Source organism: Paramacrobiotus metropolitanus, unplaced genomic scaffold (assembly GCF_019649055.1).
Source record: "Paramacrobiotus metropolitanus isolate TYO unplaced genomic scaffold, Prichtersi_v1.0 Parri_scaffold0000036, whole genome shotgun sequence".
NCBI classification, from domain to species: domain Eukaryota; kingdom Metazoa; phylum Tardigrada; class Eutardigrada; order Parachela; family Macrobiotidae; genus Paramacrobiotus; species Paramacrobiotus metropolitanus.
Window position 1 is genome coordinate 779,161 of NW_026570256.1, and position 17,883 is coordinate 797,043.

A 17,883-nucleotide genomic window follows, 5' to 3' on the forward strand; every position below is an offset into this window, starting at 1 on the left:
TCCCGCAAAGTTGCAAACTACTAACATGACATTTGACATAGTGCGACGCAATATGGTAGACTTGCACGAAATTGAAAATGATCCAACATTATTGAAAAATTACGAAAACGAAAATCCGGCCGTTACATGCTGACTACAGTCATGCATAAAGGCAAGCATAATCATCCCGCATGTCCTTTCCGGGTGCTCTCACTGGCCGACACTGCAGACGATAACGAAGTACCGTATGTAGATAAAACTCGGAACCATTAGCTCTGGTGGAAACAGCACACGAGTGCCGAATTTCGCGCCTCTATGCTTTGAATAGAATCTTTAATACAGGTTCCAAAATAGCACGAAAAAGGTAGTAATTACCAGGCTAGGCGACATTGCCAAGGCCCAAGAGTACCGGTAACCGAGCCACTCACGATACCTGATGTAGTCTTAAACCACTTTCCGAGTAAACGGTCCCCATACATTACACGATTATCTTAAAATAATAAAGGTTTACCGTATTTAATGGGATACAACAGAAAATAATTTGGAATTCTCAAGTGCATTCGAATGTACGCAAGGAATTACAGATCACAGTTATGTCAGCCAGTACAGTTGAACCAGCTACATCCAAATATTTTTATTAAACAAACTGCGCTGTGTAACCTTTGCCTAGTTTAGTTTGTCAACGTACCATAATGCACATTAATTCCAATAAAATAATTCAAAGTTTTTGCAGATTCGTTTTCCTGTACCAACCAGCATTCAAATTATATATACAAGCACACTGTATACCGAAATACAAGGAGTGCAAGAAAATAATTACTGTGCATAAATGGCTGTCAGCATATTACCTGGATAGTTCTGCTCAAGATTTCTCGGGATAAACAACGTAGAAATATTCCACTGCTAAGTAGCATGTGTTCAACAAATTCTACCATTACGTACTTCAGTACGAATACATAACAATATCATAAAAATTTGCAGCTGTGTGTCCGCAGCTAGTCACGGCTTAACTTACCGGACTATACCTATGGCGGCGGCACCGACTTTTAGCCGTCGTTTACAATAAAATACTGTGCTGATTCCTAACAACGTAAGTACTCGTTATGCTGAACCTCGCATTCGCTGCACTGAGCATTGAAGGACGCTATAAATTTGACAATAAAATGCATTTGTAATACAATCATAAGTGGAAACAATACAACTAAAATTTATGCTATTGTAAGTTAACTTTAAATTCGTTTTAATTAATGTGCTTTGTAGTATGTACTGTACATGCAATTATGGTAGTCTGTCTGCTGCTACACGGTAGCGGTGTCTGCTGTTCAAGTGCAGATACCGCAGCTGTATATCTGACAAACAAGCAATTCCCGTTCCAAACCAAACCTATAGCATGCAGCGCAAATCGGCTGAACAAGTGAGCTAAAACGAACGTAACACTTGCTTTGCGAAGCCAGCTTGACCAGACCAGCGCGCTGGACGTATCGATTGGAGTGGGTCAATATCGATCCGCCAGTCCTGCACTTTGCTCATTGTGTGCGCATTTTATAAAGAGCTTAAATCCCACAATTTTGTCAAACACGTAAATAGAGTTAACTGAGAATATTTTTGGAGCTTTTGGCTATCAGTTTGCTCCATGTTGTTGAAGCCCGTTTTTATCAGCTGTTGATACCTCTAATTATACCATACTCTTATTGTAATTGGGGCAAGGGAGCCCAGTATAAAATTTGTCAACTATTGCTTAACTATTAATTAGTGATGGATGCGGCAGAATCCACGTGTATCAGCATGGATGTCTCAACAAACGAAGAAGACAAGCTAACGGGAAAGCGCGAAGAACCTCAAGTGCCTTCGCTGGGAAGGGCTGCTCCTACCAGGTCCAGCAAGCGTAATTATGGTGAGCGGAGCCACCGTAGACGTTTTATCATATGTTTTCCCACACTTTGGGACCGCGTTATCACTGTCAACTATCTCACGACCATCAACACGGGGCTTTTCCTACTCAGGTTCACCTTGATCACCGCTGCTACGTTATCCGGCAAACATTTTGCGCACTTCCGCGTGGTAAATTTTGTAGAATACACACAGTTTTGTAATACACGTGCATAGAATTTCGTAACTTGCACTTCGAATATTAAAAGTCAAGGCTTCGTTGGTATCGAGATTTCTTAAACTGTACATGTGACCAGTAGCCGTAAAATGCATCATCATTTGACGTTTGCTTTAGGGCGGAGAAAAAAGCACCGGGGTTGGTGGCTTCCTTCTCGTGGTCATGCTAGCCCCTTCCGTTGGTTTTGGACCGTTTATAATCTTCTCCCAGATCTGTGCCGTTATGCTCCTACACCTCATGCGAAACTTTATCGCAAAGTCTACAAAAAGCACTTTTGATGCGTCAACCGTTCGGCGCCTCGACATATGCCGGTTACTGCGCACCGGCATCCGAATCAGCTGGTATCTTCCACTTGTACAAGTTGCCCTTACGATTTACTCCAACATGACGTACCGTTTCTTCGGTGATGTCCTGGAGGGTCAGACGCTCATCCTGCTGCCAATCCTCATCACAGAGACAATCACTTCTGCTGTGTGCTTTTACTGCCAACGGGAATCCTCAAATCTGGGGGCGACCATTGTGACGTTATGGCGCTTCCGAGCGGTATTGCTCCAGGCGAAATCTTCTGGGAAGAATTTTAGGAACAAGAAAACTTAAGCGGAAGTTCTAAAATCTATCCATGATTTTTTTAAGAGCTGACCACGATTTAGTACTGCGCTGTTCATTTTACACACTTTTAAGAGGGATGAAACTTCGAGTAGACCACCGGGATAATCCACCGTTTCGGCTTTGGAAGACGGACACTGGGTCTGGTTGCTAGTACGTACATGCCACACGACACAAAGAGACTGAGCATGTTGAAAACTGAAATAAATAGCCAATTTAAAATAGTCGCTTGTATGGTGTTTCATTTGCTGTAGCACACCGGGGATCCCCGCGAAATGTCAATTTTACTAAGGAGATTTTTGCCGTGAATCTCCTTGCCGGCCTATCAATAACAATAAATGTGGACATTTGTTAGACTAAACATCACTGTGTGCCATTTATAGAAAACGCATGGAATTTAAAACAAATCATTAATTTAATTTCCCTTGTCTAACGTGTAAGAATCGCTTAGAAATCCACCTGCGCTGCGAAATGACTTTTAGTGAGTTGTTAGCGAGTCACTTTAACGCAAGAATGTAACTGAAAGGAGAACTTAAACAAGAGTTTGTTTAAAAGTGCTCTGATGACTGCTAAGCGTGATCAATACCCGTGGAAGGGCTTTGTACATATGTACCGTAATTTCATCATGATTATTATTATGGATCATATCAGCAGCGTTCAGTGGTTTCCTGGACAAGACAGGACATCGCTTAATTGAACCATAGCTAGCCAACGCCAGTAATATCGATTTTTCCCGTATGGTAGCACGGCAGTGACCTGATTTTGAATCACGCTTGGCTCATATACGGGTAGGGTACATACGAACATCCGTGCATATTCACAGTGCAGCAAAGCTAAACATACATGCCTACAAACGGGGTCCGATGACGATGCTGAAATTATAAGGGAGTCGACTAATGCATATCAAAAATATTACAGACCATTCTTCCACACCGTGCTTCCAGCGATCTATCGGTGAATGCCATCTACTAGCTGGTATCAGTTCTAATTATCCTTTACGTTTCCTGCCCTCTAATCACCAGTAAATGGCAAAGAGCGGCGAAAGCGTGATACCTCTGGAGACCCGGTTCAATGCTTCACGGCAGTCGCGAGATGGGGATCTTCCGAGCGAAAATCATGGAAACAACTGGCGCTACATTGTCACCGAAGAAACCTGGAAATATGCCGTGATTATGGCAACTGGAGCAAGATTATGGCTGTACAAAACGTGCTCCGCGCTTTCATGGTGGCATTCGCACTTTACAATGAAAGCGTCAAGACAAAACCGGACTGGGAATGATGCAGCAGAGGAATATCTTATCAAGTAGAAGCCTTCGCGCCAATTCGGCGCTGGTAGATACCGTACATTATCTACAAATGACCCCAAGTGAATGTTTTTCGTAAGGACGGAGTTTTCTTTCGACGAGGGCATTTGATTTTGGGAGGGTAATTAATTAGCCAAGTCTGTCTGATGGGCGTTTCGTATAAGTTTTTATTTGATCTTTTAAAGCTACGAGAAGAACTTATGTAATATTTCCCTCCGTAAAGTAGCGACAAGTGCAATGATTATAAAGCAGTGCATTGCTGCACGCTGTTATTATTTTTGTTCCTACCACTTTTTACTGCAGTAGCCTTGATTTTGTATTTCATTGCGGGTTAATTATAATTCATAAGTTGATAACGATACGTCTTGAGAATTTTTTTTCGGGGTGGGCTTCTAAACCGAGGAGGACATTAAGTGGTAAAATAGGGTACTTCGGAAATACATAAATATTCTCGGCTCTACAGAGGCGGTTTTTATTTGCATTACGGCTGTCTAAAATAGCATTCATGGTTAGTGCTGGGTGGGATTTTTCACACGCAAGTACGAACTGCAGCCTTGAGCTGTGTATCTGTAGTGTACAACCGTTTTTTCGTTAAATATCTTGTCGCCAGAATTTTGCGATTGAAGATTTTGAAGGAAACTACCGTAAGTCATGTTTTGAATTTTACCTGGTCTCTAGAACCAGGGAATAGACAAATTTGTGTTATATCCTTGTACAATGACTATCAAGTCAATTAAAATTATTGCAGCCGGGAAAACGTGCCTTTAAAAGCTACTCACCTAGCGTGGTGCTCATGCCTGCCCTTTGGATTTTGCTGTCCTTGCCGGCCATTGTTATTATGGTGAAAACCCGCTTTCTGCGGACTTTGATAAAGAAATTCCGTCGTGCAATCTCGACTTCCCATGTGGACCTATATGCATTCACAATATCCTCCGCCAAATGGGTAACCATATGTAACGATCTAGTCAAGGTCGGGGACATGTATATTCATGCGATCTCAATGTCAGTGACCGCGGTGCCTGTCTTCCTGATCTTTCGGTATGTTTATGCTGTTGCCTTTGATCAAGCCCTGTACGTGGCCTTCGACTACATCTGGGGACCCATGTTGGCGATGGACACTGTTATTTTCGTCAGTGGATGGCAGTTCTTTTTAACATTAATACGCTTACGGATTGCTGTTGCCATAGTGTGCGATAAGCAGCATGTCACTGATCAACAAACCGAACTGCCGGAGCTGCGCTCCGCGGAAAGCGTGATAGACAAGCTCCAGGCCACGGCATTGGAATACAATGCCGAAATGCAGTGGCGGTCACGATGAAGCGCAGTGTGTGTATCAGTACAACTGTACACGTTCAGGTAAGTAGCCTGCAGTGTCTTTTTTGCATCTACTTATTAATTTTTAGAAAGAAATTGATTCTGTCCACGGCCAAGATGCCGTAGGTAAAATGTAGGACAAAACGACTACAAATTTTAACTTCCATAATCACTGGTATCCTTTAATACGTTTGCGGCTGTGTTTTCATTATTGGGATTGCTAGCGACACTTCCGTTTGGGAGAGCTTGTAATACAACTAAAAATAGCACAATTAAATAATAAGTACTTAATCAAGAATTGGTGCAAAATTGCAATACATCGCAAGCGGCATTGTTGTGCTAACCCGTAATGCACGGTACATGACGCACGTACCTAACGTACACACCAGTACCTAAGCACTATAGTCCTAAATAAGTAGCATAAGCTACTAATATCGCAATATGCTATGCTAATATAAATGCAATGACGGATCGGAGTTTTAGGAAACCAAAAATTTGACTGACAGTGTCTGACACGAACCTGTAAAATGTAATTGCATGTTCTTTTAAACAGAAACGTGTACAGCAGTCTGGTTAATATAGTTAATTTTCAAAACATTTCACTTCCCGATCTTTTATCCTGATCTTTTATTTGCGCATACATTACCCTTGACGGAGCATCTTCCATAAATACCTGCTTGTTTATCTCCAAAATTCAAAGACCTACAGATTAAATGCTACATTATATTAATTTTTGGTAAAAGAAAAGTATTGTAGCCGTAGAATCATGTTCTACAGATTGTCATTGGTAACAACTCAACCGGAAACAGATGTACCGCCTATCTCAGTAGAATTGTGAATCCATGTTATCGGTTGTGAAGAATTCTGAGATGTTCTGACTTTTCTGGATGTGAAATCAGTAGACGTGCTCACGCTGCCTCGACCGGCAGACGGTTGACTTTCCCACATGTTCTTGCTCTTGCCCTTGCTCTTGCACTTGCTCTGATTCTGATTAAATTGATGATGATGTTCCTGAATTCGCGCGTTACGTAAGATTGTGATTTACTTAAGATCTGGGTAATTACCGACGAACCATCGAACCTCGTTTTATCGTGGTACGGGTGGATTAACCCAACCCACTAGGGGCAGCTTAGAAGTTGCCATTGCAGTATTGTACGACGATGACTGTAGCGCACCTAGAGATGTTAAAAAATTTGGTTCGGAGCACATGCAGTTATCTAGTTGTGCTTGAATTTCAATAGAAATGCTGCACCGGAACCGCTTGCCCCGTGCTTGGCTGGGAACAGCACGATGCAGGAATACTCGTATCGATTTTTCTGTGCAGTGACAGCATGCGCTGACACGAAGTAAAATGAAGCTTGATTCAAGCACATCTTTACATAAAACTGAGAAAAATATCCCTGATACAGTATAGCTTTCTTTTCTTGCAGGCGATATGCCCATAATTCATATCGTGGCCCCTTGCCTCGTATAAAACACGACTAAGCAATAATTTTCTCATTTTATTATCGACCGTCCGGAGTTATCCTGCTAGAGTTGGCACTGCATGCTTTATCGCTGATACTTAACATTTCCTGCTGTTAATCCCAGATAAATGGCAAACAGCGACGAAGGTGAGTCTTCTCCGGACCTGTCCATCACGTCACGGCAGTCCAAGGATCAGAATGTTCCGAACAATAATCGCGGAAGCAATTGGCGCCATGCTGTCACCGAGGAAACCTGGAAATGTACCGTTACCTTGGCCAAATGGGCCACAATTATTTTTATACAAGGCTTCTTCCGTGCTTTCATAGTGATATTCGCTTTCTACACGGAAAGTGTCAAGACAAAACCGGACTGGGTACGATTTAGCAAGATAATCCGATTTAATAGACAACTCAAGCCAGCATTTGGTCCGTAAATAACTATATCCACTGTCACAGCAGGCAGCTTTTTACTTTACAATATTGTAATATCGCTTATGGTCTCTTAAATATGACGCGCTATGCCGACAAATGCTGGCAAGATGGATGTTTTCTAACTTTGAACCGAGCCGCTAGCTATGTACAGTATGTGCAAACAATCTAGGACATTATTAATTTTTCATTCCGCCGTACCGTCAGACTAATGAATCAGCTGATAACAGTTTTATTAACAGAAGTCGACAGGATAAAATGAACAGGATAAAATATTAGACAGGCAACATTGAACAGTCGACAGGATAAAATTAACATGGGTCTTAACTCGGAGAACTGATTTTAGGGCGATATGCATCTCCTTGACTGTCGCATGCGTGCCTTATGTACGGTCGCAGAATCTTGACTGGGCTTTATTTATTTACCGGTAGGCGTTAGTTTGTGGCGGAATGATAATGTTATGGTTCTAATGGTAAACTGTATGGGCAGTCGCATGGGTAGACCGCTGCAATGGGTGGACCGCTAAACCGTCGCAATGTGCAAAAAAGGGTTCAGCAACTCTTCACCGACGCAAACAGCAAAGTAGGCTATGGATTTTTTTTTACGTTTCCGTGGCGCGTTTCTATGGTTTGTTCTTAGCATACTTCACTCATATTTCACTCACCTTGCCGGTATTTTTCGGTTAAAAAACGCGGTATATACAAAAACCATAGCTGTTTTTTTTCGAGAAGAGAAGCAGGGAATAAATAAAGTACGACTGTGGAAAATAATAAACGTCTATCTAACAATTATTGCAGCCTGGAAAACATACCTTAAGAGGCAACATTGTTTACGCGCCGGCCATGTGTCTGCCCTATTTGTTCCTGTGCACGCCGGCCATTGGCACCATAGTCAAAACCCTTTCTCTGCGGACCATGGTAAAAGAATTCCGTAGCACAATCCCGACTGCACAGAAGGATCAACACGCGTTCACGATATCCTCTGCCAAATGGGCGAACACGTGCTATAAAATAGCACCTATTGCCGCAGTTAATTGCAAATTGGTGCCGGTTGCATCAGTGATCGGTGTGCTTATCTATCGAATCCTTCGGTATGTTTTCGCTGTTTACCTCGATCTATCCATGTTAGCTGGCTACGATCGCATCCAGGGCCTCATGGTGTTTTTGGACACGGCTACTTACATCACGGGATGGCACTATCTGTTGGCACTAGAGCACTTTCGCGTCGCTGTGGCCAGGACGTGGTATAAACAAGAGGTCACTGCTATGGAGACCGACCAACACGAGCTGCCATCTGTGGGTATCATGTTGAAGAGGCTGTGGACAGTCGCAGGAGCCGGCGCGCCATAAAAAGCTTTTCGGCTTTTTTCGGCTGCCCTTATGAGGCTCATCATGTATCAAGAGCATCGCATCCAACCGACAATCACGACAGAACTGCATTGTGCATGGAGCGAAAATAGTTTTAACATTACAAATAAAGTGAATTGCTATATTTCAAAGCTGAATTTGTCATAAAAAGAAGTATTGTTGTAAAATGATCCTTAAAGAAATGCATAACTGTCATTCGCGGAAATTTATCAAATTTAGAAACTGCGATCCGCCATTCGACAACCCAGACTAACTGGCAAGCGGCGGATAGAAACAACCGCTGGCTTTTTTATGTGGCAGTGTAAAAAGAGCAGTTTGACCTAGGGTTGAAATTCATGAGTCTTTGAACCGTTTGTGAAAGGAAATGAAATGAAATTGAGATGAAAGGAAATGAAATGAAACATGAAATAAAAAAATCGAATATTTTTGCTTTTCTTATGGTTGCAAAATCATAGTGCGTTTAGTCTAACGGTTTAAGTTTTCGGGATTCTGAAGTTACCTGTGCAACAAAAGCATACGGAAAACGTGTTTTTCTCTTTAAAAGCTCCATTACTTTAATGGTTACACAAGAATTACACCAGTTTTCATATTTTTTTTCATGAAATATTGTGAATCCCGCTAATTTCACTCACTGTTATTTCATTTCATGCAATTTCATAATTTCTTCATTTCATGCGGTTTCACATTTCATTTCATTTCATTTTCACATTTCACGCGGGGGTCCGCATGATTATGAAATGAAAAGGAAATGAAGAAGGAAATGTGAAATCATGAAAGCATGATTTCAACCCTAGTTTGACTTTGACTTTGACTTTGACTTTAACTTTGACTTGAGTTTGACCACTGAGCAAATGTTTTCTTCATGTTTCGGTCTGTGCAATTGCTGGCTTGTGATTTAAGACTTTACCAGTTCAGCTGTATAATAAAATTCATCGCCAGTACTCGAAACATATTACTTAAAAACTGAAGGAAAGGAAGTACCGGTATACGTACATCAATCAGTGCATGCCATGCGTTGGCGCATTACTGCTTCAAAAGACATTTAACCGGCAGGGTACAAACAGCCATACGTTGCACCGACAAAATGAATACAATTTACACAACTACAGAGTACGTACACAAGTACAAACCAAACAAACCTTTCAGGCTTTCTGCAGTACTTGTATATTGCTCATAGTTTTAACTAAGTACACTGCAGCTGGTGGAAATATAATGCGAAATATGCAACGTGTTTATGAATGCTGTTTCCCATCTGTTTGTTGCTGCTGCCGGCGGCGATAGGCGTCCCAAAGCAGCTTCAAGATGGCGTCCGACAACGGCATTGGGTACAGTTCTCTCGGCTTCACCGCTTCTTCATACCAGTTCGTCATATGAGGGACCGTTGACGCCGACCATTGACCGCAACAGACAACCCGTAACAAAATTGATCATTTCGGTTAGTAGAAATGGTACCAGCACCAGTTACTCTGTGCTTCCATTGGATACGTGTGCTCGGAAGCGTCCAATGTACAGCAGGAAATATGTTGGATAACCGCAATGATAGCCTCAAGAACCGACACAGCCATACTCCCATATTCGCTGCTGAAACGCAGATCACGAAACGATTTATCACTTTCTGTGTTACCGGCAGGTATTAATCTATAAAGTAAGAATGATAATTTGGCCGAACATACCAAATCGAATTCCAGGTTGCTTTGCTGCGCACAAGATACATAGCGAACAACAGTACACTGAAACGGAGAGGTTCAGTGCAGCGCGCGATGGCAATAGTGAGATGAGCCCCTTTAATCACACCGTTCCAGGTTTCCTGGGTGAGTGCACAGTGCCAGTTCTTCCCGTGGTCGAATCCTCGTGCAGTATACGTATTCAAATCTGCATGTTTCCGTGGCTGCGCGGGGTGGTTAGCGTGAATTTCGGATTGGCCGTTTTCCATTTTTATATCGTTTGTACTGCAGATACCGTAATTATCGAATTTGCACCTCCCCCCATAATAAGGCCCCCTCCGCAATAAGCCCCCCTCCCGTAACCCGTTTGAAAAATAGCGCCTCCCCCCGAATTTACCGCCCCGGGGGCATTAATAAATGTTGAGCGCCACAAAATCATAGAAAGACCGCAAAATGCTTCATAATAATAATATATGATCGTTTCTCCTACACTATACGTAACGGAGAATACCGCCAAATCCCATCAATGATCTTTACTGTAGCCGCACACGATAGATAATGATTCGCTCAATCACAACTTCATCATGGCGCTGAGAAATCAGCATAGAAAACAGACGTCTTTAGACACAGATAGCTACGTGAAGATAGTTCACAACAATTGCATAAACGCCGGATTACGCCGGTGAGCAACACTGTATACATGACTATGCGTCACACAGCACTCCCGTTCTTAAGTTTGAAGCACGGCGAAAACCAATCACTTTGAGAAACGGAACATAACGTGAACGATTTGATGACTGTAATGAAGGAAAACGCTATATAAAAATTACATGAAAAGAAGAGGTGCAAGCGTTAAGGCAAGGCATTACGGCGAGGGTTCCCGTAGGGTCCGGTTACGAAGTGTCCGGATAACGGGGCGTATGGTTTCGTCGACGAGCTCGTCCGGTTTCCTGGCAGGACGACGAGGTTCGGTGACGCAGTCCCGTTCAATTTTCACGCGCAGCTCGGGATCCACGTCCTCGACGGGAATGTCCCACTGTGAATCAGTGTCACCCATTAAATCCAAATCAGACAGAGGCTCCGTGAACAGTTTTAGTCTCTTTACGTGGACAACAAGAGTGTTTTTACCACGTTTTTTAGTACGCACAGACTGGATCTCGTAGTTAAGCTTTGATTTACGGCTAACCACTTTGTACGGTCCAAAGTAATGTGCGATTAATTTTGGAGACAAACCAACAGGAGTTACCGGCGTATACAATAACACCAAATCACCGATTTGGAATTCACGCGGTTCTCTTTTGATATTGCCGGTCAACATATAACCAGCTTGGACATTCTCAATATTAGCTTTTGCAACATCACTAGCCAGTTTAAGACGCTCAACGAGAGCCTGACTGTATTCGTGCATGTTATTCAAATTGTTATTCGGAAGTGCACCAAGCTGTGCGTCCATGACTGAACGGCACTCACGCCCGTACAACAAATAAAATGGTGTTTTATTTGTCGAGGCTTGCTTACTGGTGTTGTAAGCTGTAGTGACATATGGGAGATGTAGGTCCCAATCTTTTTGATTATCACTGACATACAGGCTAAGCATAACGGCTAAAGTTTTATTGAACCGCTCAGTCAATCCATTACACTGTGGATTGTACGCTGTTGTGTTCAGATGCCGCGTTTGACATAGCACTAGAACTTCCTGAACTACATCTGACAGAAATGGACCACCTTGGTCACTCAAAATTCTTGACCGCGCACCGTGACGCAATATTACTTGATGCACCAAGAAATTAGCAACTGCAATAGCGGTCTGCGCCGGAATAGCTTTTGTTTCCACATATTTTGTCAAATAGTCAGTACAGACTATGACATACCGGTTGCCTTTAGCGGTACGGGGAACAGGACCAAAAACATCCACTCCCACCATCTCGAATGCAGTGCCCACTGGAATTGGTTCAATAAGACCACCGGGTTTATCAGTTGGGACTTTACGAAGTTGACATTGTCGACAGCCGCGTATGTACTTACGCACATGATCACGCATGCGCGGCCAAAAGTAGCGCTGACGCACACGAGTATACGTGCGCCAAAATCCCAAATGACCGGATGTACGCTCGTCATGACAAGAAAACAATATGTCACGTCGCAAATGTTTTGGTACTACGAGGAGCAGTACGTATTCCCCGTCAACTAACGCTTTGCGATACAACAAGTTGTTTTTCATGGTATAACACACAGTGTCGCGAGACACCACACCGGTTGCCAACTTGTCAATCACATCACACAGTCGTGGGTCTTGTACCTGTTCATAGTGGAAATCTGGAGTGTCGGTCATGGCTACTAACATGTCCATTTCGACATCAGCACTATCAGCTGGTTCGACGGGATGTCGCGATAGCGCATCCGCATTCTGGTGACGTTTGCCGCTACGGTATACAATTTCAAAATTGTATTCTTGTAACAAGACCGCCCACCTGCTCAGACGACCGGCTAATTCACGCCGGCTCATAAGCCAACACAGTGCACAGTGGTCTGTCACAATGCGAAACATCTTACCAAACAAATAAGGTCGTAACTTTTTAACCGACCAAACAATTGCCAGACACTCTTGTTCAGTGACCGCATAATTACGTTCTGCGGGACTGAAACTTTTGCTAACGTACGCCAACACCCGTTCGCAGTCACCCAGTTTAGATACTAAACATGCGCCTATTCCAAGGCCGCTAGCATCGCAGTGTAGCTCGATCTCAGCATTTGGATCATAATGAGCTAAAATCGGCGAACTAATTAGTGCGTGTTTGAGTTTTTCGAAAGCAACCATCTGTTCGGAAGACCACACAAACGGTTCGGTTTTTCTCGTTAACCGTACCAGCGGTTCCGATAGACCGGCAAAATCCCGTACAAACCGACGAAAATACGAACAAAGTCCCAAGAACGACTTTATGTCCGTGACATTTTCTGGTACTGGATAATCTGCGATTGCCAACAGTTTATCGGGATCGGGACTAATACCATTACGGTCAACGACATGACCAAGGTATTTGGTGCAATCGGACGCGAAAACACACTTTGATGGTTTAAGCACAATACCTGCGTGGCGAAGCTTGCGCAGTACGGCATCAAGGTGCTCCATGTGCTCTTCAAACGTCTTCGAATAGATGAGTACATCATCTATGTACACTATAACAAACTGCCATCTGAATTCATTCAGTATTTTGTCCATTGACCTTTGAAAGGTCGCCCCGGCGTTACACAAGCCGAAGGGCATACGGCTGAATTCATATAAGCCGTCAGGCGTCACAAAAGCGGTACGGTCCTTGCTGGACTCCGCTACGGGGATCTGCCAGTATCCCCACGCCATATCTAAGGAAGTAAAATAAGCGCACCCACCTAACTGATCAAGCGCGTCGTCCAAGCGAGGCATTGGGTACACGTCCTTCTTGGTAACAGCATTGACCCGGCGATAATCAACACAAAACCTCGTTGTGCCGTCTCGCTTGTGTACGAGTACAATGGGAGACGACCACGGGCTACAGGATGGGGTCACAATGCCTTGGCGGAGCATTTTATCAACTTCTGTGCGAATGACAATACGCTCGGCCCACGAGCGTCGGTAAGGAGGTTGGGACACTGGCAATGCACTGCCTGTGTCTATGACATGCGAAACTCCTTTTACTTCGCCAATAGGGCGTTCAGCAGTGGGAAACACGCTTACGTGTTTGCGCAACACAGCGTGCAACTGTTCAGTTTGATCGGCAGTTAAATTTTCACCACACTGAATTTCTGGGAGTTCACACGTTTCAACCACCGAGCACTCTGGAACGCGGTCAACATACATTGGTGTCGCAGACGCATTATTCTGACCCTTACCGATTGTTTGGGTCATGCGAGAGAAATTTGCACACGCCAAATAACACACATTGTTGACAATTTTGACTAGCGCGTTTGATGTACGTAACCCTTTTTGAGCGAACATGTTAGCGTTTGGGGAAACTATAAACTCCATATTTTCTGGTTTTACACGGCCAGGAAATAGATTACGGTTTAGTTGACATTTCACCCAAGCTACGTGACCAGCGGGAATGTGCACTTTGCGACTTGCAACAAGATTCCGCGCTTTCCATGGCCTGAACTGTTCGCCATCACGTTCATCAAAGCGCCGTATAGTACGACCGGCATAATCAATTACTAGATCTGTTCGCATTAGAAAATCATTACCGACCAATAATTCACGATCGTACGTGTCTAGCACAAGCACGTTAATTTGGTGCGAACAGTTTGCCAATAACACATCAACACAAACAGTGCCGACAGGCGATATCAATTTGCCACTAACACCTTTAACGGGCCGCCCGGTATATGACTGAATACACAGATCTAACATCTGTGCACAGTGCACACTCATAATCGTAACAGCGGAGCCGGTGTCAATCACAGCAGGCACGGCCATACCATTAACATATGCCGTAGTGCAAACTGGAGCCGGAACAGTTGAATCGTCATTTGGTTCTTCTATCGGAAGTGCATCGAAAGGAAAACCAGCAAAATCAGGGGGATCAGACGTATGAGCAGCTAAACCCCTGTACTTAGCTACTCTCTGGAGTTTAAATTTCCCTCACCTTCCGACGGCAGAGCATTTCCATGCTTCGCGTGTGCCGCTTTACGTTCCCGCATGCGATCCCAACACCGGCTTTCTTGGTGACCTTGCCGACCGCAGAAATCACACCGCGACTTGTCGTCTTGGTTCCGTTCAACCGTCACAGCCGGTTTGCGGGATTCGCCATTGCCGCCGTTGCGTGTACCACCACGGCCACGTCCACGGGCACGACCTCGGCCACCGCGACCACGGCCTCCACGGGCACCAGCAGCGCCTCCCCGTACAAACGTTTGCGTCAACACAGGCGCGGCTGACTGAGTCTCGGGAGATGTCGATGAGCCGGCAGCCATCTGGAACTCTTGCTGCAAACGGGCAGAGATAGCTCTGTCCACAGCCTGTTGAAATTCACTGGACTGCAGCACGTTTGACACGTTTGCTGAACTGACATCACCGGCAGCAGTTTCGTCGTCTTCACTTTGCTTCTGCTTTGCCGAGACTTCAGCTGTCAAAATGACATTTGTGTTAGAACTTGTACGTTCCGAATCAACTTTTAACACCTTGAAACGTGTCAATAACTCTTCCGGTGTTGTCGGATTAAGCACTGCCATATGATTACGTAGGCTTGTACTAAGACCGTTCAACAGGTAGCGCACTTTCATTTCGTTTGACATCGCAGTATCGACTTTATGACAAAGGTCAATGATAGAGTAGTAATATTCAACCAGTCTCTCTTTATCCTGATTGAATTTGCGATTTTGCAACTTGTTCTGATAGTCCCACTTCTCATCCTCACTGACAAATTCTGTGAGAAATGCAGTACGCAAAGCGTCCCAAGTCGCAAACGGCTTTCTGAGGTTATACCACTGCTTAGCGGCACCAGCCGTCAAGTAGAACGCAAACCGTTCATTTTTGGTTTTGTCCAGCCAATTCGACATGGTCGCTGCTTCTTCAAACTCCTTCATCCATTCACGAGCGTTATGCTCAGAAGGCTTGAATTTATCGCACTGCAGCGGACCACTTACTGGAGCGTCTGTTGCGACCTTTACAAGACTCTGTAGGCCATCAGTAAGTGCTTTAACTTGTGCATCCATATTGACACTTTCAGTATCATTAACGTCAACGAGAACCGTTGCAGTACGTTCTGGTATATCGGTCAAGAAAGGTGACTGTGTACCTGTCTCAACGAGTGGCGAAGCGTCACTTTCAAGTATAACAGCCGACTGTGTTGAGCTTAATGCAGTAACAGGCTCATCGTCATCTGATATTAATTCTTCATCAGATTTGATTTCGCCCTGGGCACGCCTGACCTTTTTCGGTTTTGGCAATTCGCCTTCTGCAAACTCTGCTTGACCGTCTGAACGCAACGTCCGTCCTCCGGCTTTTTTTAATATGTCTGCTTCTGTATACGGAAAAGTCTGTGTAGCAGCTTTCGAACTTGAAGCTACAGTTATTGAACTTGCGACAGGTTTATCTGCTGCTGCAGTTGCAACTGACTGCTTTCTTAGCTAGCGGTTGCGTTGATTTACCGCTCTTGTCGGACATTAACGTCGACAATTATTTAACCAAGAATAGCATTACAAATAATGTTGGATTGCGCCTGGTGCAGCATGTATCCCAACACGACATTAGCAGTCAGACTACCAGCAGATAAGAGAATTAACAGTTGAGTTGACCACGAGCAACAGCTCATCAACTTTCTGATCGGTGCTACTATACAGTTCAAAACTTTACACATTTTGAACAAAAGCAACAACCAAATATTGTACGATATGCGATTCTTGTACGAATATTACATTCAAAAGAACTATCCGCTGAATAACGGAATCACATACCCAAAGCCGCTTCCACCGCCTTTAAACGTTCGTTACAGGTGTCGTAAAGATGGGTATAAAATGGATCAATAACGGGAGCCGTCATATCGACTGAGAACAGAAAGGTCACCGGGCTATTACGGTTGCAAAACGCATCCACCCAGGAGCGCCATAATATATGATCGTTTCTCCTACACTATACGTAACGGAGAATACCGCCAAATCCCATCAATGATCTTTACTGTAGCCGCACACGATAGATAATGATTCGCTCAATCACAACTTCATCATGGCGCTGAGAAATCAGCATAGAAAACAGACGTCTTTAGACACAGATAGCTACGTGAAGATAGTTCACAACAATTGCATAAACGCCGGATTACGCCGGTGAGCAACACTGTATACATGACTATGCGTCACACAGCAATAATTGTTACGATTTGATGAATAAACAGTAAACGGCCACGAAAATAATGTGCGCTGAGCTTTAGAATGCTGCTCGCAAGGTTGTGAAACTGCAAATACCGGTATCTACTGCGTTCAGTTTCTATAGAACACGATGCGCAGTGGTTTGAAAAATAACGGCCCCCTCCGAAAAATACTGTTTGAAAAATAGTACCACCCCCCGAAATAACGCCCCCTCCCCGAAATAAACCCCCCTCCTCCAAGACAAAACTTTTGCACCCCAGGGGTGCAAATTCGATAATTACGGTATCTCAAGCTCACACCGATAACGACAGCAACAGGCTTGTAAAAGATTTTTTATGTAAACTTCTACACTGCTCGATACTATTACGCTATGGTCACAAAAGTTATTATCCTACTGAGTATTTAATGATCCTACATACTATAGTATGTACTGAAGTACATGTACTGTACTAGTATAACAGCTGATTGTAATATCTATATGTACTGCGCCTGTCTATCTGTACCACCGGCTTGTGAGTGCAAAATTTGTGTTCTGTATCAGCAGAACAGAAACAGGAACAAAATCAATATTTTGCCATTATAAGCGCCCGGCGCCGCTATTTCGGCATACGCGTATCGCCGTATCCCCATTTCATCTGACCGGCTGTCCGGTCTGCTAAAAACGGTCAAATGCGCTCTGAGTCGGGGTGCTTCTGACCCTTTTTACCAGACCGGTCAGAATCGCCCTGGCCCCACAGCCAACCCTAATTGCCGTTGTATATGTCGGCATGCTTCGCATTCCGAAGTGATATGTTAACGTTAACGGTGTACACG

General features: G+C 44.0%; 2 protein-coding genes across 2 annotated transcripts in view; one reads left to right on the top strand and one right to left on the bottom strand.

Annotated features, from left to right (window-relative positions):
* LOC129589617 (uncharacterized) overlaps positions 1 to 4,914 on the bottom strand; it is a 43,801-nt gene extending 38,887 nt beyond the window's left edge. The window contains exon 1 of the mRNA XM_055484435.1: positions 4,776 to 4,914. The gene's annotated coding sequence lies outside the window, so the exon portion shown is untranslated. The remainder of the gene's footprint in view (positions 1 to 4,775) is intronic.
* A 136-nt stretch (positions 4,915 to 5,050) lies between these two features.
* Positions 5,051 to 8,886, top strand: LOC129589671 (uncharacterized). The gene is made up of 3 exons (XM_055484511.1): positions 5,051 to 5,352; positions 6,901 to 7,150; positions 8,003 to 8,886. Exons 2-3 carry the CDS (start codon positions 6,905 to 6,907, stop codon positions 8,552 to 8,554), a joined length of 798 nt encoding a protein of 265 aa, XP_055340486.1. The 5' UTR covers positions 5,051 to 5,352; positions 6,901 to 6,904; the 3' UTR covers positions 8,555 to 8,886.
* The last annotated feature ends 8,997 nt before the right edge of the window (positions 8,887 to 17,883 follow it).

What these genes read in the sequence shown, in the direction of transcription:
- LOC129589671 (XM_055484511.1), top strand. Translation starts at nt 6,905, where the DNA reads ATGGCAAACAGCGACGAAGGTGAGTCTTCTCCGGACCTGTCCATCACG. An exon ending in TCAAGACAAAACCGGACTGG is followed by an intron (nt 7,151 to 8,002) that starts GTACGATTTAGC and finishes CAATTATTGCAG; the next exon opens with CCTGGAAAACATACCTTAAG.